The sequence below is a fragment of the Lycorma delicatula genome, chromosome 3 (genome assembly GCF_047948215.1).
Source record: "Lycorma delicatula isolate Av1 chromosome 3, ASM4794821v1, whole genome shotgun sequence".
NCBI lineage: Eukaryota > Metazoa > Arthropoda > Insecta > Hemiptera > Fulgoridae > Lycorma > Lycorma delicatula.
The window spans coordinates 39,560,386-39,576,702 of NC_134457.1; the positions used below are offsets into that span (position 1 = coordinate 39,560,386).

At 29.7% G+C, this 16,317-nt stretch overlaps 1 protein-coding gene across 2 annotated transcripts in view; it reads left to right on the forward strand.

The window, feature by feature from the left end:
* Positions 1-16,317, forward strand: part of DIP-delta (Dpr-interacting protein delta) — a 1,030,723-nt gene that overhangs the window by 924,528 nt on the left and 89,878 nt on the right. Inside the window, exons 7-8 of one of the 2 annotated variants that reach the window (XM_075358852.1) lie at positions 4,126-4,188; positions 9,277-9,399. In XM_075358852.1, coding sequence (XP_075214967.1) covers positions 4,126-4,188; positions 9,277-9,399 — 186 coding nt within the window. The remainder of the gene's footprint in view (positions 1-4,125; positions 4,189-9,276; positions 9,400-16,317) is intronic. The other variant, XM_075358853.1, reaches the window with a different exon arrangement.

The window sequence follows — 16,317 nt, forward strand, 5'->3', positions numbered from 1 at the left end:
AGGAAAACCAATCAGATCAATGCAATATGGCCGCTGTCAAACACAACGACCAAATTTCTTTGAATTATATTTAACAGCTAAAACATCTGTATTTTATTTAAAAAAAAAGATAAAAAAAATTTTAGCACGATATATAACCCGCATCAAAGATTGTTTTCATTTTTTTTTAATAAATCTATCTATCTATTTTTAATTTGTACAGTTTTTTTAATAAATAAGAGGCTAATAAATCAGATGGAAATGTAAACAAAGGAAAACCAATCAGATCAATGCAATATGGCCGCTGTCAAACACAACGACCAATCACAAAGAGCCCGTATGGCCGTTGACAATGTAAACAAAATCACAACTGATTAAGTAACAAATTTCTTTGAATTATATTTAACAGCTAAAACATCTGTATTTTATTTTAAAAAAACAAAAAAAAACAAAAAAACACCAAGACAAAAAGAAAAGCCACCAAGAAGGATGACGTACAGTAAATAAATTAAAACACCCAACTTTCTTATAGCCCAGATAGACTTAAGACTATGCAAACAAAAAAAGTCGAAATAACCAAATACACAGAAAATAATATCCCTACATAATGACCAAAAATCCTTTATTAGGTTAAATATTCACTTTTGTCTGAATTTACAGAAGGCATTTACAACGAAGCATTGATAAATATTGACAACGAAGCATTGATAAATATTGAAGACAAGTGCTTAGGTAATGCAAATAAAGTTCTTAGTCAATTGGGAATGCCAGCACCCACCCAAGCTGCGATTGCTTCATTTTATGTAGATTTACGCCGTGAACAGAGTTACAACATTGGTGATCTTCAGTCATATGTCCAGTCAAACATTCCCAAATTAACGCGTGAACAGAAAGGCATTTATGATCGCACAATGCAAATGATAAATGACGGAGTTGAGGGGACCTTCTTCTTGGATGCGCCAGGAGGAGCTGGGAAAACATTCCTGAGATTGATTCTAGCAACGGTTCGATCAAAAAATGACATCGCCTTAGGTCTTGCTTCGTCTGGAATAGCTGCGACATTGTTACCAGGTGGAAGGACTGCGCATTCAGCTCCGAAGTTGCCATTAAACATGCAAATCATCGAGACTCCCACGTGCAATATTTCCAAAGCATCCTGTATGGGAAAAGTATTACAAAAATGTACAACTCATTGTTTGGGATGAATGCACGATGGCACATAAAAAATCGCTTAAAGCTCTTGATCGATCGTTACGAGATTTGCGTGGAAACGTTCAACCATTCGGGAATGCTTTGATATTGCTCGCAGGAGATTTTAGGCAACCATTGCCTGTAATTTCTCGATCGACACCAGCAGACGAAATAAATGCTTGCCTGAAATATTCAATACTGTGGCGACACGTACGTAGATTGCAGTTGACTACGGATTTGCGTGTCCAGTTGCAGAATGATCCATCAGCTGAGGTATTCTCACGACACTTACTGGACATTGGAAACGGACAGCTGCCAGTCGATGAGACGTCTAGACGAATATCATTTCCTGGTAATTTTTTCAAAAAAAAAAGAACTGATCGAAAAAGTATTTCCTGATATTCAAATTAATCATAGAAATCACGATTTCAAAAAAAATATTGTATATCCACAAGTATTGCAAAATTAAACTTCTATGAAACGTATGCTTTGTTTTGTTTCTCATTTCTCATCCATGCAAAAACAATGTGCCACAGCGAAGCGTGGCGGGCACAGCTAGTATATATATATATATATATATATATATATATATATATATATATATATATATATATATATATATATATATAAACCTTACATGTTATTTAAAAATTAAGTTCTAACGATTTTGAAAAAGAAAAATTTTTTTCTTATATTCGTATTCAGCAATGCAAAATAATTTTTACCACCCTTTGAAAATTTTACTAAGCTGTAATCCAAAATTTTAAAAGTGTTAAAACTAATGATGTTTAATGTTTTGTAGATTATATACAGTTGTTTTGTTTCACATTCAGTATGTTTTGTTTCATTATATATAGCCTGTTATTTATTGGGTGATAAGATATAACCCTTTACTGTTTTAGCTAAAGCTTTATGCTGGTGCAACAACATGGCTATAAAAGGAATGTATAGCGATAGATGAAAATTTTGGATATCGGGATTTTTGCAAATTTCAGTGTTTCAAGACTCTCCTTAATGCAAAACCTTTGTGAATAAAAGTTATAGAAATTTCTGGAAGATGTACCTTCTGGAATATTCCATTTCTGGATTATAGTCCATGTTTTGGACTATATTTTGATTAATATCTCCTGAGTGGCCAGACATAAATTCTTCAAAAATGTCTCAAAATTTGTTTATATATATTAGTCATTAATGAAATTAAATTTTGGACAAAATAAATAAAAAATGTAGTAGTAGTAGTTTTTGCTATTTTTAATCTTTTAATTTTTATTTAGTGGCCGTAGAATATTGAGCTTTAGTTATTTTAAGTTATTTAAAATTCCTAAGTTTTAATTACATCTGATTTAGGGATGAGAGACATTCAATTGAATTTCAAAAAGTTGTTTTTCCTCATATTTCAAAAGTATTTTGACCAAAACAGTTCAAATTTGGTACAAATATTTAGCTGAATATTACAACTTGACCTGATTTTCCACCCCGTTGGACAATGACGATTTACATATATATTAGTATCTCTGCCATAGCATCGCCCGCGCTATATACTTACTTGTTTTTCTCCTTGTGTACCATTTTTATTTTTTTATTTTATGTTTTTTTAGTTACATATCCGGAAGAAAATGCTGCCACTCGCGTCGCACATACAGTAACAACACAGCTACTTTCGCTCAAAACCAACACAGCCCCTGCCACAGCTTTTTTAGTTGAGCCGCTCGCCGTACACCATCACCGTCCTTAAAAATATATAACCATAAAACACGAAAATGGTTTTTAGATATTTATCTGAAGAGTATCTGCAAGCAATCGCATTTAGTTTAGTGGGAATGGGGAATATTTGCGATCATTGTTCATGAGTTTTTAATCTTTCTTAGTTGATTTTTAGATATTTCATGAAGATTACACACGTCAAAACTTGAGTAGATATCTTCATTCGCTACCAAGAAATTTAAAAGAAAAATAGGAAATTTTATTTTTACTTCATTTTAACCCTTTCAAAATAGGAATTTCAAAAAACTGCTTTCTTAGTGTGCACTCAGACTGTAAGAAGAACGAGTATACAAATTTCATCAATTTATCTTCAGAAGTTTTTGTTGGGCGTTCATTATGACATATTTGTTTTGGACTAATGACTAATTGTTTTATATAAGTAGATATGTAAATTGTAATGTACATATATACAATAAATATGGATGGCTGAAATTACTAAAGTGAATTTACTTTAAAAGAGGTAGAAAATTATTAAACATATCACATTTGATTAGTTTTTTCCTTATACCCATAATAGAATCATACAACAGTATATTAATTTTTCATGATGTATACCTTGCTACATTTGGTGCCCTCTGATGCCTACTGCAATATTGCTAGTAACTAGGAATAGGCTGTAGAAATCGATCTCTAAAATTTGTTATAAAAAATTTGTTGTTTTCTGTTTGTATCTCACAAGTCGATTTAATCAATTTTATGTGATAATAGTAGCTCATTAATATATTTAGTGTATTTTAAATAAAAGTCTGTAGGTGATACCCGTAAATTTATGAAATTTTCTTCCGTATTTTTCCGTTAGAAGTTCTATACGTGCTGAAAAGTAAAACATTAATGTTTTATTTATTTTTTTAAATAAAGAAATTGTTATCCTTTTTTAGTAAACTAAATAAGGAAAAATAATTTCTATTTACTAAGAAAAATAATAATGTTGGTTACGAATTATTATTTGTAATGACAAAAAACAAATATTTCTTCATCATTGGCCAGTAACTTGAAATAAAAAATGTTGAACCAAAAAGATTCAATTTATCTAGGGCAATGAATTATTTATTAAAAAATAAAACGAAAAATAAAATTATAGTATCATTTCAGCTTCATCCTGTGTAATAATATGGTCATTGCAAATAATAAGTTAATATTATAATTTATTTTGAGTGCTATGTATGATTTATAGGTACATTTTTTTTTCAGAAATACCAATGCCATCTTCTGCTCCTAAACCCACAAAAGTTGTCAGCGGAGCAAGTAAAGAAGGTAAGGATCCAAGTAATTATAAGTAAACAGTACGTTACATTGTACATTATACATTTTCTTTATCACTGTCTCTATAACATAATTTAGAAAAAAAAAATATATATATATATATATGCACTCCATTTTATTATTCCGTAAATCCTTGTCAAACTTGTCATAGTTTGAAAATTTTGATGCTATTCTTCAATAATTTTTGTTTTCTGTTCATTTCTATACCTTAACATAATTACTACATTTACATATTTAATCAATTATATTTATTATTCTAATTTTTGTATTCTCAAACACATTTTTCATTTAGAAAATTAATTTAATCTACCTGGAAATCTTAATGTGTATATATATATATATATATATATATGTGTGTGTGTGTGTGCGTGTGTGTATACGAGGGATATCTCTAAAGTAAAAACCACTGGGAAATTTATCTCCTTAAGGTTGGCGAACCTGTGTCGTTCATGGCCACGCTAGTAATATCCACACTGAATTGTTGTCAGGAAGTTATCGTGTTGTATTATCTTGGTTTACGTGTGAATTATTACGTTATAAAATGAATAGGAAAATCGATGTTCCGCGGACTGAAATACGTGGTCATACGTTTTTTAAACCAACAAAACTTAAAGTCGGCTGAAATTCATAGGTAATTGGTTCAAGTGTACGTTGATAATGTAATTAATGAAAAAAACATCCGAAGATAATGTGAAAATTTTAGAAATAACAAAATTTAATTTGCATGGTGAAGAACGTTTGAGGAAGCACTAGATAACCACCGAGGACTAGTTCAAACCCGTTGTTCTGAGAACTAGTTCAAACGCGATGATGAAATCAAAAAAGATCGTCGCACAACAATTTCCGACCTGGCCCTTATTTTTCCTGATGTTTCAAGAGCTGTTATCGGTCGCATTCTTTATGACCATTTAAGCTTTAGAAAGGTTTGTGCACGCCGGGTGCCGTACGTCTTAACGGAACGTCACAAAAAAATCCAAATGCGATCGGCTTTGGAATTTTTGATGCGCTACACAGAAAAAGGTAATGAGTTCGATAATTCGATTGTTACCGGCGATGAAACATGGATTTCGTTTTACACGCCCGAGATAAAATGGCAGTCACGTGAATGGCGTCATCCTTAATCACCAAACAGACCGATAAAGATCAAGCCACAGCTATTTGAACGCAAACTGATGCCCACAGTCTTTTGGGATCGGTTTGGTATACTGTTGATCGATTTCAATGACTGTAAATGTAGAGCCTACTGCGAAACTCTTCGCAGGTTACGGAGCGCCATTCAAAATCGGCAACATGGGCGGCTGACCGACAGCGTCGTCCTGCTGCACGATAATGCAAGTCCACTTGTTGCGGGTCCGACACGTGATTTACTGAGAACATGGAAATTTACGATCACCCACCATATAATCCGGACTTAGCTCCATCTGATTACCATTTTTTGGGGAAATTGTAAGAATTTTTGAGTGGTAAGCAATTCGCGGGTGTCCATGAACTTAAAAATATTTTTAATCAGGGGCTGAATGAACTGGCGGTACAAGAATACGACGACGAAGTATTGAAGCTGGTGAATCGCTACTATAAATGTCTTAATTCCTGTGGCGATTATATAGTGAAGTAGTATGAGTATGTAGTTTAAGAGAAATAAAAAAAGTAAGAAATAAAAATTTAAAAAAAAGTTTTTAGAATAAATGCTTTTACAATGAAATGGTTTTTACTTTAGAAATAACCTCTCGTATAAAAGCGAACTAACCTATTTCATCTATTTACAAGATTATGCCTTTTTTCATTTTCTATTTATTTTAAAAATCCATCATTCAAAGTATTATCATTCAACCTTATGTTTCTATGTACATATCTTTTAAGTGCTGGCCTCGCCTTTAGTTTATAGAGATTACTGCATTTTAGTAGTAAAGATATTGGACCGTTATCTTAATTTTAGCGCTGCTGCATAATGATCCATTGATATGGCTTGGTCTGTTTCTATTTCATCATCCTTATATGCACCTTCGGCTGGCCGAATAACTTCGCTAATATTTTTCTCTTTTAGAAAACTCTTTTTTCCACGATTAATTTGTATTAAACCTTTTTTTTTAGAAGACTAAAATTGTTAATTCTATGAGTTTCTGATGTTGTTCCAATTATTATAAGTTTTTTCTATTTTTATCATAAAGATACCATTTCGACTGTAAATTTACACAAATTTGCAATATTTTTAAGTCTCTATTTTAAAAAACTACTTGTAAAATTAATACTTTTTGACTTAGTTTTGAAAAAAAATGAAAAAATATAATTTTCTCTTAATTGCGAAAATCCATTGATTTGATCAACACATGTTGAAAACATGATTTCAAATCCTTTTACTACCTAGATAAACTTAAATTATGTGCTGTTTACTTCATCAAGCCATGATAAGTGAACTTTTTGTATAGTTATTATTTATTTTAATACTCATTAAAAACATACCATTTCCATACTTTAGTGACAATTAGTTCACAAAGTGACGACAACTTAATGTTTTTACGAACAAATTTTCGTATTTACATTAATTACATGAATCTAAAATATTTTGCGATAAGATTTTTTTAGAATAAAAAAATTTCAAAAACAATAAAATTTACAATATATTGAAAAACATACGTTCCTATTTGTCATTAAAATTCCATCAAAATAAGGTCACATTCATATTTTTTTTCTGATAAACTTGTTTAAAATGACACTTAGAAAATAATTTTTTGAGACTTGGAACATTTCCTCATATTATCTTTATATCTCAGTTATACAAAATACAAAAAAAATAAATTGAGAACAGAAAAACCTTCAACTTTTATTTAAAAAATTGCTCGATCCATGAAGGGTTTGTTTAAAAGATACTTGCAAAACTGAACTCCAAAATTTGTTATTTTTTCAAAGGGCTACTCTGTCAATTTTGGTCATATAAAATCTCTAAGGAAGCTTTTGTAGGGAATTTGATCTAGTTTCGCAGAAAAAATACTTAGATTACACGGGATTTACATTTTCATTTATTCCCAAAAATTAATCTTTTGAATAATCAATCACTAATAGAAAAAAAGCTGACAACAAGGTTGTTATATTTTCTTGGTATTGTTTATTCTTATACAGTGGAAAAACAGTACATGAAATATGTAAAATTAAGAAAACCGAATTTTTTAAACTATACCCAAATATTGTTCCCGAAGTATTTTTTGGACCACTTGGAATACAACTATGCTTAGGAAGACACAAAAAATTCTGTTAAAAAAATCAATAAATAAAAAGATAGTTTTTTCAATTTATTTTTAGGAAACAGAAAATTTTTTTGGAAAAATGTTATTTTTAAATGGTAAGATAAGCATGCACACACGTACTGAACTTAACATAAACATAAACCTGGGTTATTTATGCAAAGTTTTGAGGTAACTGTCCCCAAATAAACTACTAACCCCACCCTTGGAAATATTAATCTCAAACTTTTACCAACAAATGGCCCTACATACAAGAGTCACTGTACAAAGTTTCATAAAAATCGGTTTATCCAGGCCAACACACATTTATGTACGTACGTACGAACATTATCACCCCACAATTTTTTGTCTGTTTTTGGGATCCTGGGTCATGAAACGTCGAGAAATGCAAAGAGCTATACCTCATTTTTTGACCGATTACCATACTTTCTCCTTGCAGCATAGAAGTATGATGCCAGGAATTGAAAAATCACCGTTATCTGGCAATGGGACTCTTCGATTTCTTAAATACGTTTCAATACAAAAATTTCCCCAAAATTTCATTCTGTCCCTAATTAGTGCCTTTTTAAAATTATATTTTTATTATAATAATATAATATATATTTTATTCATGTGCGATAGAAATTAGATCTTGCATTTCTCTTTTTTTTATTATTTATTTATTTATTTATTTATTTTATTTTATTATTACTATTCTTTTTTTTATTTCTTTTTTTTAAATAAACGAAGAAGATATCTGTATACACTCGTACATTAAATCTATTAATGTAGTGTTATTCTTTTTTTAAAAATGATTCGTAATTATTTTAAAATAAGAAATTTCTGCCTCATTTTTGTTATCCTCATACTCATTTTGAATAAGTAAAAAGAAACATTAGTGAAAAGAAAATTTTCTTTTTACTTATTATTAGATTACTTTAATTTTATTTATTTCGGGATATATAAATATAAGAAAAAAATTGCCAAATTTAAAACCCAAGAAAACATTAAAATATAAAATATTACAAACTCAAAATATGATCGAAGTTGTATCAGAAATATAAATTCTTCAGAGAATAAATAAATCAACATTTTTAAAACTGTTTTAATGGAAACAATAGAGTGTGTTTTCTATATTTATCGCCGGGTTTATTCTTTATTTGTCTTAATTTTATTTATTGTTTATGTTTATAAAAAAACATATATTTCATATTTCTATCTTTTTATTATACCACGAATTTCATTCTACAGAATTTGATTCGCAGTATTTTGACCAGCAGCTTCCTTTTAATTAACTTTTATTTTAATCAAAAATATACTTTAAAAGATTATTTAAATAATTATTAACAATCAAACAAATGAGAACGCTAACAAATCAATATAATTTTTTAATACAGCGTACAATTATTTCAACTTTTTTTTGAAAATTAAATCGTGTATGCCAACCGAAAATTAAATTTAAGTAAAACTTTTTGTGCAGTTTTACATAAAGATCGGCCATTAGTACTATATTTTCTTCCATGTTATATTTTCTAAAAAGTGTTAGTTGATAAGACAATTTTTAATTACTTTCTCACTTTTGTGTGAGTGTAAACACATCTATTATTTACATTTTTAATTTAGATCTAAAAATTATCATTTTATACGAACACCATGAAAAAAATTCATTAGGGTAATTTAAATTAATTATTTTAACTTTTAAAATGTTAAAATAGTAAAAATATACTATTTTTTTTTAATAACTCTATTATTTTGTTTTTGCACGTAAAACATGCTGTTTTGTTTTTACATTATAACATACTAAAATGATTCTTTTTATTAGAATACACTAATTTTAAATATGAGTTGATGGTTATTTCAGAGATTCTATCTGTGAGGGATGGAGGTGGAGCTCCAGAGCCCCCCAGTCGTGCCCCCTCGGCCAGTCAACCACCGGTGGTCCCAAACACGCGTCCCAAACCGGGACACAGTCTCGTCCATTCAGGTATCCCACATAAATATATCAACTTTTTTTCCACATTTTATCTTGTACTATATATTAAACACAAGTGATGTACATGTACTGGAATTGATATAGTTTTTTTTTTTTTTTATCGTAAACTAACAAATTCTGTTTGCTAGTGATTGTTTATTTAATACTTTTTTTTTGTATGTTAAATAATATTTAATAATATAATCATAATGTAATGTAGGATCATGAAATAAAAATGTCTTTTAAAAGACATTTTTTAAAACTTACTTTTAAAAGTAGTGTTAAGGACTTAGTTTAATTAGATTACTAGTTAAACTAAGTTCTTTAACTTGTGCTATACAATACTTTATTATTATCCAAAATTGTCATTTATTTTATAGTACAGCATGAAGACATTATAAAAACATAAGTATACCAAAGAGAATACTGATAAAAACAAAGGAAAGCGTTTGTTTTCTTCATTCGTACCGTACATGAACCACAGATATGAATGACACAAAATGAAATTTAAAAATAGATCTTTAGTAAGCTGTACCATAATTTAATTTTGAATAATATATGTAAAAATATACTTTTTATGTAGCAGTAGGCAATTATTGTGTTAAATTATTAAACAACATGTAATTCTCTGGATTTTGTTTTCGGTGCATATTCCAACTTAGTTTACCAAGTAATAAATTGCCAGGATAATTAACCGAATCCTCTTTATTAATTAATTTACATGCGCGATTAACGAGATTACAATCAGTTTTTTATGTAAGAGAGGCATTAGAAAATCAAAATAAATAGATAGATAATTAGCAATAATAAAACTTAAATTACTTAGTAAATGACGTATGAAATAAAATAAAAGCTGTTCACATTATTGCGTAAATTTTTCAACAATTAATAATAAAAAAATTCCTTTCGGCACACCAGTAGGCGGAGGTAGATTTCACCAGTGATAAGTAGGAGATAAAAAAAATTTATAGTAAAGAAAACCTTCAAATTTACTAAATTTAATAGTTTTGATTAACCTGTAACTCCAGGAGTAGGTTGAAAAAGAAACAGCTGGAAGCTGTTCCAATTGAAAAGGATAAGGCAACAACTAGTGATCATTGTCAAAGTCCAGAAAGCGTCGATCCGTAGTTCCCTCGAAAAGGGATTCAAGAAAGCAGTCCCACCACAAATCTATTAGAGACAATTTTATGCTTGATGCGAGTGACGTCTCTTACAGCAGGAATAATACTCTTGCCACAGATTCGTACGTAGATAGCTTCAGAACCGTGGCAGACGGTGCCAGTTTTGCGTTCCACTAAGTTTCAAATTCGTCATGTTTCACATTCTCCTGTTGCTACCGTCGATTTGCCATTATCAAATCGTTTTCAGGACTTCCCAATGGAGGATGGTAATATCGATGTCTCTAAAAAGAACGTCATTAAGCCGATAATCCTATACGTCATCAACAACGTTATCCGGCTTTATAAATTAATTGAAACTGTGATTAAGAAGTGTGATTACAGCATAAGAGTATTCAGCTCTAAACAATTACGTGTTATTTCGAAAGAGCAGGACGTCTAAAACTTCGTACGTGAGTAAATCTGATCGATCATACATTTAATAGTATGGAAGAAAGCTTCCTGGTTGTAGAACTTGCTTCTGGTTGGTTCTTAGCTTCCTGGTTGTTCAAGGAACTTACAATATTCCGTTCAGATCTACCTTATTAGAGGAAAGCTTGAGGAACATCTTCACGCAATTCGAAGTACAATCAATGCCAGACATCGGATCACAAAACCACACAATAATACAAAAAACAGTAAATCCAACAAGATGTTAGGGAGATACTGTTTGGTTTTTTCTTTCCAACCTGTTGTCGTTGTACTTACTGCTTTTCGTATTAAGATCATAACGTGTTACTGTTTTTTTATTCTCTTGTTCATATCACATGTAACAGCAATCCGCTGTTAAAAAGCAATGTGTCGTAGTTTCTGTAATAATTATTCTATCTATGTTGATATTTGGTTATACTTTAGTAATCCTTTCGGCCTCATAGGTTTTTTGTAACTCACTTCGTAGTTTAAAAAAAGCTGTTTTAAGTAATTTCGTACTGTGCTGGTTTTAGAAATTTTGATTGGCATTTTTTTACAAGTTTCCCATATATAGTATCTGAAATGGAATTCGTTAACGGTAGTGTTAAACGAAAGACTGTACGAAAATTAGGTTTCCCTTCACGTTCTAAACATATTTTCAAATTTCTTGAAGAAAAATATAAAGAAAACACAGCTTCCAGTGACAGCAATTTTACTAATGAAAATATTTTTAAAAAAGGGATGCTGTAAGTTAGGTTTATGTTTTCAAAATATGAAATGTAATATCGGTGCTCAGGTTAATAGTTTTAATAATAAAACTGAACAGATATTTAAAAATATTTCTGATAAAGTCACCAAAGTTACTTCAAATATAGTAACTTTACATTAATACGTGATTCCTTTCTAAATCAAAATCGTGCTACATTGATCTGTGTCAAAAGCGAGCCTAGTGTTGAAAGAGACTGTAGTGTTCTGTGCGATGATATGATTATAGATGCACAAATTCATAATATGATATCAGATAGTTTTTCGCCTTGATGAGAAAAATAATAGCGTACAAGCCCTTGCCGAATGCAGTAGTTCTGTTACTTTTGGCATCACTTCAGGAAATTATATGTTTGACACTGATGATGCATGTTTCCAACGTGTAGAGATAACTAGACTACAATAAGTACTGACAATCTCACTAAATATATTCAACCTAATTAATGTGTAAATTTTGCTGAAATTGCATGCAATAGTACTACTGAAAATACTGTAGTAGTAAGCAAAGTATGTTCAGTGTCATTTAATAGCGAGTCTAATATTTTTGGTACTCTTTTGCTTTATAAAAATATTAACTCTTCGGCAAATCTGAATAAAAAAGGTGAAGCTTGTCACAGGAAACCTAAAATTTTTACTGCAGAAAATAAATAAAAAATCAATGATGAGAAAAGACGGAGTAATCAAACATGCATTAAGACCTCATAGGAAGAAATTTGTGAAAAAAATCCCATAGAATAGCAGAAAACAAATTAATGTAAATGTTTGGAATGTGAGCAACAGAGAAAAGCGATTTTTTATTCAGATTTGTGTTGATGTTAATAAAGTTCAAAGAAGGCATGGTGAAAATAGTCCAAAGAAAATACGAACACTGAGATACTTCTTGACAAGTAAAATTGGGGGAAAACAAGATCTGTGGGAGAATTCTTGTTGAATCTTGTTGTTGCTTTTCTGAAAAGAATGACACATCTCTCTTCAGGGCAATTAAAACAAGTAATGAAGATGAAAGCTGTAGTATTACCTACTGATATGAAAGGGAAACAAAGCTACTACGTTCATTAAAATTAACAAACAGTTAATTTAAAAACATGTTGAAAATTTAACCCATATGTCTCATGCTATAGACGGGTGTATGTTCCTAATCAACGGTACTTGCCTTCAGAAATTACAGAAATTATTATCAAGTTACGTAGATTTTTTGTGATTGTTTTACTCTGAACTATGCCTACATTTTTCCAATTGAATCTAAATTTAAAATAGTGAAATTCCGTTTTGAACTCTTCTGAAAAATATTACGTCTCTTCACTCGTATACTGATTCACAGAGTATACTGATATGATTTTAATGTACGGCTTTTGTAAAGGAAGTGCTCCAGCTGCTGGGGAAGAATACCAGAGAAGGTATTCAGAACGATTAGTTGCAAACCGTATAGTATTTTTTAGAAATTTTAATAATCTTCGCGAGAATTGTACACTTTCTAGAGTTCGTGTTTCATCTGCTACTCCTACAACGAACACACGGAGAATTTCTAAACGACGTAACATTTCACAAAGTAGAGGACATTACACGTTCATGAACTGCGTTCTTGTCATGTAAGAAGGTTCAATATCTATAAAAAAACGATACGCATTTATTAAACATTTAATAAGGTATTTCAAACCTAAAAATGTTAACAAAGGTTTTAACAAAGTGTGTATTTTAAACCTAGAAAACGTGTTTTTGGCCAGCAAATTTTTATTACTTACGTTGGATACACTTCTGAGATTTATTATTTTAAATTCTGTAGATAAAAAACATGAGAAACTATCAATTTTACTCGTTTTATAATGCCTTAAAAATTTTAGAATGATTTCGTTTCACTGGGTGAAATTATTCACTAGCCGCAACTCTAAAAAAGCGTTATCGGACGTATGTTTGTGTGGACTTTTTTCCTTATTTTAAGCTCTAGAATCACTTTCCAAACTATTTCCCTTTCCTCCTGAATCACTCTGTATATATATATATATATATATATATATATATATATATATATATATATTTATTTATCTACTGGCCTATTTACAAAATCTTGTAGCTCTTATATCTTCATTCCTATCAGATTAATTTTATTTAAATTTAAATATGGTGTAGTAGTGTATCTGAAATTGTGTATGTAAAATTTTATCAGGTTTGATTAAGTTTAGTTACGCTCAATTTAAAGTCGAAAAAACTTGAGAAACTATCAATTTTACTCGTTTTATAATGCCTTAAAAATTTTAGAATGATTTCGTTTCACTGGGTGAAATTATTCACTAGCCGCAACTCTAAAAAAGCGTTATCGGACGTATGTTTGTGTGGACTTTTTTCCTTATTTTAAGCTCTAGAATCACTTTCCAAACTATTTCCCTTTCCTCCTGAATCACTCTGTATATATATATATATATATATATATATATATATATATTTATTTATCTACTGGCCTATTTACAAAATCTTGTAGCTCTTATATCTTCATTCCTATCAGATTAATTTTATTTAAATTTAAATATGGTGTAGTAGTGTATCTGAAATTGTGTATGTAAAATTTTATCAGGTTTGATTAAGTTTAGTTACGCTCAATTTAAAGTCGAAAAAACTTGAGTGGGGCAAGTTAGAAACGTGATTCGTTATAATGCTACAAATAGAAATGTTTATGTTTTTTTATCTGTGGTATGTATTGTTAGCAATGTTATTTGGCGTATTCAGGTAGCGTTACATAATTTGAGGGTAATGATGACTGGCATATGTTTCTTATCTAAGGGACGTATAAGTTTTTAATTTAAGCCTATATGCAGTGAGTCATAATGATTACAAGTTGAAACTTGATGCTTGTGTGGAAGGTTAAAAGGTTTTTTTTTATTTTAGATTAGACTTGATACGTTTTCAAAAGGAGACAAAAGCAAAAAACGGTCTTCTGGCGCAGAACTGCAGAAGAGTTCTTTTTTTATAAACACTGGTATAAAACCTTTGTGTGTAATGCTTCTTGTGCACTGTTTATTTGTTTGTTCGTGCCGCACATCAACTAAACATTATAATCATGACTTAGCCTGATTGCATTAAAACATTCAATTTTGGATTATATTAAAAGAAGGAGCAGAGAAAGTTTTTAACGTTTTAAATATTTTATGTTTATTTCTTTTAATGAAGGAAAAAATTGAAGTTTAGTATGATGAAAATACTTATTAGGTTACTTAAAATATTATTATATATTATTAGGTTACTTATTAGGTTATTTAAAATTTCTTTAGTAATTTAACGAAATTGATAATTTTCCTTTAAATTTTTTATTTAATTACAACAGAATTTGGGGTAGAGGATATTCAACGTTATTCCTAAATAATTCTTGCTTTATATCTAATATTCTCATAACTATTTTTGCCTCATATCCTACAACCCATCGACAATAAAAAAGTTGAAATTAGGCATAAATGTTTAACTATATATATATATACCAGCTTCGTCCTGTTTTCGACTCACATCAGTCGAGATATGACTTATCATAATTTTTTTAGAAACTTTTTGTTGAATAAAATTGCACCATAGTGTACTCACTTAAATATATAATGTTTCAAATAATCATATTACTCCTAAAACGAGTGTTACTAAATACTCAAATAAAATTTAACCCCAAAAAAATTAGAGACTGAATAGGAATTCATACTTAAAATATCAGTTTTTTTTAACCTTAATTTACATGATTCAAAATCCAACTGTATCTAGTTATTACAGAAGATTACATGGGAAGATTTTTAAAAAAGGGTGGTTCTTTTGATACGTTTTCAAAAGGAGACAAAAGTAAAAAACGGTCTTCTTGCGCAGTTCTGCGCAAGAGTTTTTTCTTTATAAACACCGGTATAAAACCTTTGTGTGTAAATTATTATTTGTGTGGAACTGAGTTAAAAATCAAAAATATTTGTTGAATTTTAAAAACTTTTTGTTACTCACTGTTGAGCAAATTTAAACTTTTATTAAGTAGCATTGACGAAAGTATCTGTATTTAAAATACGCGTATTTTGTGGTCCAAAATTCAAAAATATTATGTAAAATACAGTAACACTTACAGTTTTTTTGTTATAGGGGTTAGGGCTTCAACTAAAACAGAAGACATATTTTTGAAATGTATGTTGAATAAAAAGTATATTTAAATCAAAAACATGTTAAATTTAATTAAAGACGTTTTAATAAGGACCATATGCAATAAAAAATATGAAATGTTACAAAATTTATGTGATCTATGTTAAAACATATTTATGTATGATAAAACATAAAGGTACAATGTAGTGACTAAATATTTCAATTTTTTCACTTCTGTTCAGTAGAATTTTCTTTTTTTAAATACCAGCAGTAGTCAACAATCATAGATGGTCCCAGGGTTTCTAGTATCGTGTTTCTATTATCCTGATGTCCTGGTGAAGTCTCTCTCATTGGTCGTACTTTACTACTCCTAATTTTTTCGGAAAAAATCCAAATGACAGTGCAAAAATGTATTTTTAAGGACATGCGTCATCCTATTAATTCATTAGCTTTTAAGAGTTCATCTATAAAGGTTTTATAGTTTTCATGTTTCTTATTACCCAGAAAT